Source organism: Nicotiana tomentosiformis, chromosome 3 (assembly GCF_000390325.3).
Source record: "Nicotiana tomentosiformis chromosome 3, ASM39032v3, whole genome shotgun sequence".
NCBI lineage: Eukaryota > Viridiplantae > Streptophyta > Magnoliopsida > Solanales > Solanaceae > Nicotiana > Nicotiana tomentosiformis.
In genome coordinates, this window is record NC_090814.1 from 96,517,174 (window position 1) to 96,528,756 (window position 11,583).

Here is an 11,583-nt window from a genome sequence, read left to right on the forward strand (position 1 = left end):
TTGACTAGTTATAAATCTGGGGATATTATTATTAACTAGGTTTAATCCCTTTTTATATAAAATTAATTAGTTTAATCAAAGTTCTATATTTTTTGGTCAAACAATTTGGCGCCGTCTGTGGGGATTCCTAGTTAAGTTTTTAGTTTCTTCTAGATCTATAACTGGCAGAGTTCACAAAAAAAAATAAAGCTCCTACTTCCTTGTACACACGGATCTGACATGGCAGGTAATGGAGAAAAAAGAATGAAGGCAGTGGTTGATCTCACTACCAACCTCTTAAACACCATCAATGAGGTCTCCAAAACAGAAGGCAAAGATATAACGCCTAACGCCTCTCCCTGACGAAGTGGGTCGCCTCTCCCTCACGGCAGTATCACAATATCCCGTGGTAAAGGAGCTTCTATGTCCACGGTGGAAGAGGCGCCACCAGCAGTGAAGAAGCTACTTGAGGCTTGGCTGACAAATACGCTGACCGGAATCCTCGACAAGCCCGCTCAGGAGGCAGTTAGAGAAAATTCAAGGACTTGTATTACACCAGCAACGGGCGAGCAGCACGGTCCTCCCCCTCTAGTAATATGTATCACTCACAATATTAATAATGCAGGTACCGACACCCTCATGAACATTCTGAGGAAAATGGAAGAAATGGAAAATGAAAACAAAATGCTTCGGGATCAAATGAGAGAACACCAAGCAAGAGTCGACAAAATACCGGGTGCCCCAAAACTCTTGCCAAAAAGAGACGCTGGTCGGTTCGTCGAGCAACCCTACAGTGATGAAGCCGCCCCACATGCCATACCCAAGACCTTCAAGAAGCCGCCTTATCTGAAAATTTATGACGGTACGATCGACCTCGAAGATGATGTGACTTACTATGTTACTGTGGAAAAGGGCAACAATCTCGCCAAAGAGCAAGTCTCCTCCATCTTGTTGAAAAGGTTCGGCGAGACCCTTAGCGGAGGAGCATTAACTTGGTATTCACATCTGTCCGCGTGCTCCATTGAAACATTTGAAGAGATGGCCGACAAGTTCGTAACGACCCATGTTGGGGCTAAAAAGGCAGAGGCAAGAGTGAACGATATATCTGCCATCAAACAATCACTCGGAGAGGGATTGATGGACTTTCTCACTCGATTCAATAAAGTAAGGATGACCTTACCAAATGTATCGGAAGGAATGGTTGTAACAGCTTTCCAGAATAGACTGAACATGAATGGATCAAGGGCGACCAGAAAATTATTAAGTCGGCTTATGAAATATTCTCGAACCACTTGGGATGAAATACACAATGCCTACTGTGTCGAGGTCTATGCAGACGAAGACGACCTGAATGGGCCAACCTATCAATTGACCTCGGTACAAGCCGAAACCAGGAAGGATCAAAGAAATTATGCCAGGAGAGATCTTGCAGCTCTACGATCCAACCGAGAAAGGCATCAGCCATATGTCAGAAGCGCCATCATGCCCCCCTCTCGCCACAAAGAGGGCCCATCTAGGCCAAGGACAGGGACTCACCAGAATGAGAGAGGTATGCCCCATTTACTATCCGCTCACAATTTTTGTGTGTCACTCTCAGAAATAGTCTATGCATTAGAGAAGCTCGAACCAAAAGTAAAGTGGCCACAAAAGATGAGGTCAGATCCAAGCACTAGAAAGTCAAACGCCCTCTGCGAGTTCCACCAAGAGCGAGGTCACAAAATCGAGGACTGCATCGCCCTAAGGCAGGAGGACGTCAACATGCTTCATCAAGGACACCTCAAAGAATTGTTGAGCGACCGAGGGAGGACCAACTTTGCCCGAAGACGTGAACAATACCAGGGACCGCCGAAACCACCCTCACCGACTCGCACCATTCAAATGATCATCGGGGGTGGCGACGATGTGCCGATCAACAGCGTAAACTTCACCACAACCCACAAGCTCAAACGGTCAATCACTCATGAATGGTATGATGAACTCGAAGAAAGTATCATCTTCGATAAGTCAGATACCTACAGTTTGGTTTTCCCTCACTATGATGCCCTTGTTATCACTTTACGAATATTAGATACAGACGCAAGACGCATTATGGTGGACGATGGGAGCGGCGCTTGCATTGTCCACGCTCAAGTACTTGCACAAATGAAACTCGAGGATAAGATAGTGTCGCACTCCATCACGCTAACAGGTTTTAACAATGCAGTTGAACGAACGTCCGGGGAAATCACACTCGGCATCACTCTGGAAACCACACTCCACATCATGGACCACGATACGCGTACAATGCCATAATAGGTGGACCTTGGATACACGTCATGAGGTCTATCCCCTCAAGCTTGTACCAAATTATCAAATTTCCAACCCCATGGGGAGTATTCAGCATACGAGGAGAACAACGCACATCTCGAGAACGTTATCGCATCACCCAGGATTATACATATACCCAATAAATGAAGGGCAAAGCAGAAGATGCATAGCAATTAACAGGGTCGAGGTCGAGCTGTGATGAAAAAGCGGACGTCATTAGAGATCCCGAAACAATAGATGGCACGGAATCAACCGTAGAAGACCTCAACCCCGTCCAACTTGATGATAACGACCACAGCAAGAAAGCCTACGTCAGCTGCAAGCTTCAAGAACCAGGTAAATTCCGTCAATTCTTAACTGCTAATACAGACTTGTTTGTTTTTTCCCATGCAGACATGTCAGGAATCCCGAAGGAGGTCGCCACACACAAGTTAAACATCGACCCGTTCTACCACCCGATAAGGCAGGTTAGGCTGAAGTTCAATTCCGCAATAAATGATGCAGTTCACGAGGAGGTCGAAAAATTGCTAGAAAATGGCTCCATCATGGAATCAAAATACCCCCAATGAGTCGCCAATGTGGTCGTGGTGAAAAGGAAGAATGTAAAGTGGAGGATGTGCGTAGACTTTACAGATTTAAACAAAGCACGCCCCAAAGATTCATTCCCGCTACCTCATATCGACCAGCTCATTGACGCAACGGCCGGGCATGAACTACTAAGCTTCTTAGATGCCTACTCGGGCTACAATCAGATCCTCATGGAAGAGGAGGACCAAGAGAAGGCCACCTTCATCACTCACCAAGGAACGTACTGCTACAGGGTGATGCCCTTCGGACTGAAAAATGCAGGGACGACATACCAAAGGTTGGTGACCAAAATGTTCAAAGACCATAGAAGTCTACATAAATGATATGTTGGTAAAGTCCAAAAGGAAAGAAGATCACATCAACCACCTGAAAGAAGCCTTCGATATACTCAGGCGGTACGGAATGAAGCTAAATCCTGAAAAATGTGCATTTGGCGTGACCTCAGAAAGATTCTTGGGTTTCCTAGTATTGCAAAGAGGTATCGAGGTCAACCCCAACCAAATCAAAGCCATAGAAGTATACTATATCACTTAACCAGCAAAAAATAGGTTCAGAGGCTGACCGTCTGAATCGTCGCCCTGTCGAGATTCATCTCACGATCATATGATAGATGCCATAAGTTTGTCGGCGTACTCAAGAAAGACAACTACCTCCAGTGGACTTCCGAGTGCGTTCCAGCCTTGAAGGAATTAAAGGCTTATCTGTCGTCACCGTCTCTGCTTTCCAAAGCAAAACCGGGGGAATGCCTTATCGTCTACCTCGCAGTATTTGAAGTATCGGTGAGTGCAGTCCTGGTCCGAGAAGACAAAGGTACGCAATCCTCAATTTATTACATTAGCAAAACCTTAATCGACGCCGAGACGAGGTATCCCCACCTCGAAAAATTCATCATGGCCTTGGTCGTAGCTTCACGAAAGCTTAGACCATACTTTCAGTGCTAGCCCATCTCGGTAGTCACAACTTTACCCTTGCGAAGTATTTTGCATAAGCCCGAGCTATCGGGCAGGTTAGCCAAGTGGGCCATAGAATTAAGTGAGAATGATATCACATATCAACCACGGATGACTATAAAATCACAAGTCCTTGCCGACTTCGCCGCCGACTTCAGCACAAAAATAATGCCCGAAGTCGAAAAAGAAGCCGCCCATGCTTCTTCACGAACACAAGATCTATGGATTTTGTACACTGACGGTGCTTCCAATGTGTCGGGGGCCGGACTGGGACTTGTGATCGAAGTCCCGACAGGCGAAGTGGTTCGCTAGTCCATAAGGTGCCCGGACATGACTAACAACGAGGCCGAGTATGAGGCTGTGATTGCAGGGTTAAGGCTAGCACTCAAGTACGGGGCATAGCGGTTCATCCTACGCTGCGACTCTCAACTCGTAGTCAACCTATTCACAGGGACTTTCCAGATCAAAGAGCAAAGGTTACAAAAATAATAGGCCAAGATCTGTAAATTATTGCCCGAGTTTGACGAATGTCAGCTCGACCAAATCCCTCGAGCACAAAAACTCAAAGCAGACGACTTCGCCAAATTAGCGGCAGCAACTAAAAGCATAACCGGAGAAGGAAACGTGGCCACCTTTCTCCACTCATCGATAGATCAAATCGAGGTAAGGACTATAAATCTAACTTGGAACTGGCGCAACCTTATTGTTACATACTTGCAGGACGACGTACTCCCAGATGATAAAAAGAAAGCCAAGAAGCTCCGGATGCAAGCGGCCAGGTACAACATCATTCACAACGACCTATACAAAATAACGTATGGCGGGCGCCTAGTGAAATGTTTAGGCCCGAATCAAATGCGACATGTCCTAGAAGAAGTCCACGAAGGCCACTGCATAGATCACTCAGGCAATCGAGCTCTGGTCAGATGTCTCATACGGGCAGGTTACTACTAGCCTACCATGAAAAAAGAGGTTGCAGACTTCATGAAAAATGTGAGCAATGCCAAAAGTACGCCCCAATGATCCATCAAGCGGGCGAGCATCTCCACTTGGTCACTTCCCCTTGGCCTTTCATCAAATGGGGAATGAACATCGTCGGCCCCCTCTCTGTGGGGCGAGGTAACGTACGAGTTCTTTTGGTTTTAACTGACTATTTTTCTAAATGGATAGAAGTAGGAGCATTCACCCAAATACGTGAACATGAAGTGATCGCATTCATATGGAAAAACATTATGTGCCGCTTCGGCCTCCCCAAAGAGATCAGTTGCGACAACAGACCCCAATTTACTAGAAAAAAGGTCGCTGAATTTTTGAGAAGCGGCATATCAAAAGAATACTCCCCACACCATACCACCCCGCAGGCAACGGGCAAGCGGAATCCTCCAATAAAGCAATACTGAACATCATGAAGAAAAAGCTTGAGGACGCCAAGGAATTATGGCCGGAGCTATTAACAGAAGTGATGTGGGCCTATCGCACAAAGCCAAAGACGAGCACATGAGAGACGCCCTACTCTTTAGTCTATGGGACTGATGCGGTAATACCAGTCGAAGTCGGAGAGCTAGTTTGCAATACTCCCATGAGAGCGGGCCGAGGAACGATGAAAGTAGAAGGCAAGAGCTCGACGAAGCCGAAGAACGGAGAGATATGTCCTACACAAGGATGGTCATCCAAAAATAGCAGGCAGAACGCTATTATAACAAAAGGCCAAGATCAGACCACTCAAAGTCGGGGACTACGTGCTCAAGGCCAAAACACAAGAAAGTAAAGACCCGCGGGAAGGCAAACTAGGGACGAATTTAGAGGGCCCGTACAAAATCACGGCAGCAGCAAATAAAGGGTCATTTCAACTAGAAACAATGGAAGGAAAACTACTACCAAACAACTAGAACGTCGCCCACCTCAAGTACTTCAACTTTTAAGAAAAAGTGTCCTCCAAGTCGTACTCTTTTTCCTTTACTTGAGTTTTGTCCCAATTAGGTTTTCTCAAGGAGGTTTTTAACGAGATGGTAAGGGGGACACTTCAAGTTGAAATACGAAAGGAAAGAGACATCGTACGGTCAGTTCATTGCCCAACCTCTCAACACATCTCCAGGTCACCCAATGAAGGGACTAGATAGACTAGGACTGGAATGCTAGCCCGAAAAATATGTAAATTTCTCCAAGTATATGAGCAACACATAAATGTATGAAGTTCGCCCATGTTTTCCCTAGAACAACATTGCCTCAGTATCTACCCGGCCCCGGGCCACAATTAAGTAAATAACATTCGACCTCGTTCGAATTAACTCACATTCAACCTTGTTCGAATTAACTAACATTCGACCTTGTTCGAAATAACCAACATTCGACCTCGTTCGAATTAACTAACATTCGACCTCATTCGAATTGACTAACATTTAACATGGTTCGAATTAACTAACATTTGACCTCGTTCGCATCAGCTCACATTCGACCTCATTCGAATAAACTCACATTCGACCTCGTTCAAATTAACTCCCATTCGACCTCGTTCGAATTAACTAACATTTGACCTCGTTCAAATTGACTAACATTCGACCTCATTCGAATTAACTAACATTCGACCTCGTTCGAATCAACTCACATTTGACCTCATTAGAATCAACTCACATTCAACCTCGTTAGAATCAACTCGCATTCAACCTCGTTCGAATTAACACCCATTCAACCTCGTTCGAATTAACTCACATTCGACATCGTTCGAATTAACTCACATTCGACCTCATTCGAATTAACTCACATTCGACCTCGTTCGAATCAACTCACATTCGACCTCGCTCGAACCAACTCAATAAGGTTACATTCGACCTCATTCGAATTAACACCTACTAATCCTCGGCCATGACCAAAACCAACTTTTTATGATTGAAACGACAAAACAAAAGAAAGAAGCGTGCAAGCCCGAACAAAAAGAAAAGAATTATATACGGAATAGCGAAATCGACATTTCATACATCAAATATATTCCTTATAAAGGCTAAAACAGATGCCAGCAAATGTATGTACAAGAATTACAAGCAGAAGAAAGAAAAGCAACTATGCGCTACCTAACTCAGCAGCACCATCTCCACCCGTCTCTCCACCATTATCACCGTCGTCGGGATACTCATCTTCGTACTAGGCATCATGCTCAATCCCTTCCATGTCTTCCTCATCATCACAAGCTTGTGGTGTAACGGGGTCATAGCCATAAGCAAACCGAGCTTCACGTGCCTTAGCACGTGTATTCTCTAAATCGGCTTCCGAAACAGCCCCCGTCCCTATCAAATCCCTGAATATATCCAGCTGGGCCTCGGCGTGAATCCATTCCTCATACAGATCCCGAGGAACATCAGGAAAAGCATAAGTGCAGGATGAGGACGGCTGCACCAGTAACTGTGCTTTTTCGGCCTCGAGGGCAATAACTCTATCACTAAGGTCCGCACCCTCTTTTTCTAACTCCCCAATCCGCTCATCAAGCCGCTCATCTCCGAGCCTAGCTGTCTCCAAGGCACAATCCCATTCAGAACGGATAGCACGGATAGTGTCCTCTAAAGCCACCGCTTTATGCGCAGCTAATAACTGGGCCGGCTCCGCCTTCTCCAAACCCACTACCTTCTCGACGACCTCGCCACTCAAAACGGCCGCTCGAAGTTGATACTCCTCTAGCTCGGCATGCAACGAGACCACTTGGGCCTGAAGGTCGGTGCATTGGGCCTCGACCCCCCACTCACCTCGAGCTCCTACTATTTATCCTTCAACGCTCCCTCGAGCTCGCTACATTGTCTGATTACCTTCACAATTCGTCATCCTTCTCCTTTAGCTCATTTCGGAGGGCCCGAAAGTTGCTACTGCCACCAAGTCGCCGGCAAAGCTCACGGTGTTTATCACGATATTCGCGATATTTCCTCTCCATCTTTTGCAAGATGGCCTTACGCCTCTCCTCTCGGCGGGAACTTTCAATTTCCAAGACCACGGTCTGAAAAAAAAAAAGCCAGAGCGGGGTAAGAACAAAGTCGACGAGTATGGAAACGGAATACCAAACTTACCGTAAGAGCAAGGCCGACTATGCTCTTCGACAAGTGGAATCCTTCAGCTTCTCGAGGGTCTTACCCTCCATATCGGAACAGAGTGGACCAAGAGAAAGGACCACATCCTCCGTGTCAACTAATAGATCCATGTCTAGAGGGATCGCAATAGTCCGCGTGATCCCCTCCAACCTCACCTCAAGTCGGATGAGTCCTTCCCCTATCATCCTAACCTCCTCAGCATCCATATCGGAGCTCATCTCATAATCCTCTTCGGAAACACTTTTTCCCTTGGTATCAACCTGAGAGGAAAGATCCTCGGCTGGTAACGAGGTCAATGTATCACCCCCTAGTAAGGCGTTAGGGACTCACGCCGACGACCCTTCAAAACCCGTTTCGACCTCAGGGAGCAACGTACATCCCTCGGCCTCCGATGAAGGCGGAATCATGGACAGCAGCTCGGTATCAACTCCGAGATCTATGGTCGTCGTTTCTCTGATGACAAAGCCCTCCATCACCGAACTCCCCACGCGGAAACCTCCATCGCCGATACTAACAGATCGCCTCTTGCGGGAGAGCAAATTATCATCATTCGGCGACGATCTTTCCTCATCGTCCTCGTCAATTAGATGACGCAGAGGGGAAGTGGAAACACCCGCCGCAGTAGTCGACGATCGAGTAGGTCTCACAGCAACAGCAGGAACAAAAATGGCCTTCCTCTTATGGAATGCCGGAGTAGGAGCTTTCTGCCTCCTCGAAGATCCTCGGCCTGAAAAAGAGATTAGAACGTCAACTCTTAGAGTCATGACGAACACGCGACCATAAGGTCAGGACGACATATGTAAAAAGTCACTATATATGAGTACGAACGGACAAACTCACCGGTCGCTGACAGCTTGGGCCCGAACTTCTGGAAAAAGCCCATAAATCCCTACTGTGTGAGGAAAGACCTGGCTAACCCAATCGTGAATATCCGCAACCAAATGAGGGGGCTCGGTCTTGGCTGAACGAGAGAAAGACAGAACGGTTAGACTACAGCCAGAACGAGAAAAATGAGCATTTAGTAAAAATACTTACGGGCGTAATTCCACGCCTCAAGAAATCCATTTGTGTTCGCCACCATGTCCTCAGCCTTGACGTAGAAGTAGTTAAACCAGAATCGACGATTTGCTTTATCGTCCATCTTCACTACTTAGCTTTTGACTCCACGGTGACGAAGGTGCAACATCGTCCCTATGGAAACTCGACGCGAAGAGGTGCATTAGGTGGCGAAGAGTAACCCTGCGTCCAGGCAATTTCGCGCACTTCATCAGCATGAGGATTAGCTTGTAGATATAAGGAGAAAGTTGAGTCGGGAAGACGCCGTAGTAGCGACATAATTCCTCTACCAATGGGAGAATGGGAAAAGAGTAGCCCACGTAGAATGGATATGCATAGAACGCATAGTATCCAGGGCGATGAATTTGCACCACATCGCGTTCAGCCGGGACCAGATCGATATGGACTGGAATTTTGAACTTCGCCCTGTAATTAGCAAGGGCAGCCGTATCTATCTCAGACTCTACAGCCTCAGGGTCATCCTCGGGCAGCATTGAGAAGTCAGTTCTAACCTTCTCATTACGGGTAATTATTTCCACCACCGTAGGAAAGCTTTCATCTTCTGCAACAATGGCAGCCCCACCGTCATGGGGAGGCATGCGCATTGCCAAAGGAACAGGGTCAGGTACCCCCCAGAACTGGAAGACACATTAACCATTTTGGTTTATGAATAGAGGAGGTGTAAACGCAGAAGAGCCAAGAGTAGCATGAGCCACCAAAATCCGTGAAGGTATGAGTATGAAGTAAGGTAAAGAAAACAGAGATTCTGATCGAGGAAAGAAGAAGAAGATATGAAAACCCGATTTTTAGAATGCAAAGAGTAAATCGAAGGATTGAGTATCCCCATTTATAAGAGTTAGGGCATCAATATCGAGGAAGCAGACTGTTGTTGCCCAGCTCAAGAATCAAAACGGCAGAGGCGCGGGAAACGATATAGGATATCGGTAAAATGCATAATAATGACGCATGATGACATGACGTCACTCTAAAATGATGTGACCCTAGGTTGTGGCTCACGAAAGGCCACGTTTCCATCCCGTCCGAAGCGCTACTACTCGACATGCTCGCATAAAACTTCTCAACCCTAACTAACAGAGTCTGCTCATCAAGGTCACTCAGGGTCGATATCAATAAGCGGAGGGACTAACTGTATAGGTCAAAATCTACCTCAGTGGGATTTAGCACGGAGCGGTATTGTGAAAAGCGATATGGTCTAGGTCGACTAGTAAATAACGGGGCTCGTAGCCGAGCAGTCAATAATGGCCGAGGTCGAGTATCAAGGGCAGTGCTAACGGTTAGTTTTTGTAATAGGATATTCAAGAGAATATTTCATTGAATATTCTTGGTGTCTCTACTTTTAGGGTTGACTAGGATATGTTCCATATAAATAAATAAAAGAGACAGGGGGAAAGGGCATGTAATATTCTCTGATAAGAACACTTTTTGAGAGGAAGACTTTATCTCTAAAAAAATACAAACACTACCTTTCTGAGAAGATTCGATTATATATTATTCCACACTTTTTCATCAGATCCGAGAATAGTTCCAATATTATAGTATTTGCCTATCCTCCATCACTGTCGGAAGGAGGAATCATCCACCCCATTCAATATTGGGTGAATCATTCTAGTTATTTATGTTAATGCCATTAATTATTATTTATTATTTGAAATTCTTCTATCATTAATGATCTAGAAATATTGAATGTACGCACCATATAATCCTTCGCCAACATTATCCGATTTTATTTGAGTTGACTAGTTATAAATCTGGGGATATTATTATTAACTAGGTTTAATCCCTTTTTATATAAAATTAATTAGTTTAATTAAAGGTCTATATTTTTTGGTCAAACACTACTATTGTGGCTTAAGTTGTTTGAACCACCTCTCCTTGTTTGAATTCTATGTTGTCCTCTAATCTTTTGAAGCCTTCTTGTTGTGATTACTGGTTTCCCCTTGCATTTCAGTTCACTATTTGGTTTGAAACCAATGTCACCCGTTACATCAGCTGATCTTATTATCATTGTTGATCCAGTGGATACTATTCTAGTACTTGGCGTGGATACTATTCTATTACTTGGTATGCCAGGCTACAGAGAAAGAATAACTAAATAAGTTTTCACAGATATACAAAACATATTGAATATCACAAAGAATAAACACTTACATTCAAAGTTTTGAAGCCATTTTCAACTTGAAACACACTCATTCCCATCTCTTGGCCTTTTAAAATGTTTTATTTTTTTCCACACCCTTTCCCCTTCCTCTATTTAGTGTAGTAGTAGAGGCATTAGGTGTAGCAGATGCATTAGGTGTTGATGATGTACTAGGTGCAGAACATTCAAACCAACTGGCTAGTGAATGATGAGCAGCAGATGTTGCATTAGGTGCTGATGGAGTTGCATTCCAAGATCCTCTTCTTCCCCTACCTCTGCTAACTGGAGTTGTTGCATTCCTAGATCCTCATCTTCCCCTACCTCTACTAGCTGCAACAAATGTTGTATTGTTTGATTTGCCTCTTCCCCTTCCTATACTAGCTGGTGTAATAGGTGCATTTAATGTAGCAACAGCAACAGAATTTACAGCAAAATCCCCAACAACAAAATTATTGTGCCGAAAATAGGGCAGCAC

General features: G+C 45.2%; 1 protein-coding gene across 1 annotated transcript; it reads left to right on the forward strand.

Moving 5' to 3' along the window:
* Nucleotides 1–402: 402 nt before the first annotated feature.
* On the forward strand, nt 403–2,271 carry LOC138908203 (uncharacterized). Its single transcript, XM_070198851.1, has one exon. The coding sequence runs from the start codon at nt 403–405 to the stop codon at nt 2,269–2,271; it is 1,869 nt and encodes a 622-aa protein (XP_070054952.1).
* The last annotated feature ends 9,312 nt before the right edge of the window (nt 2,272–11,583 follow it).

Bases quoted from the DNA above. Each gene is read 5' to 3' on its own strand.
- LOC138908203 (XM_070198851.1), top strand. From the start codon at position 403: ATGTCCACGGTGGAAGAGGCGCCACCAGCAGTGAAGAAGCTACTTGAG.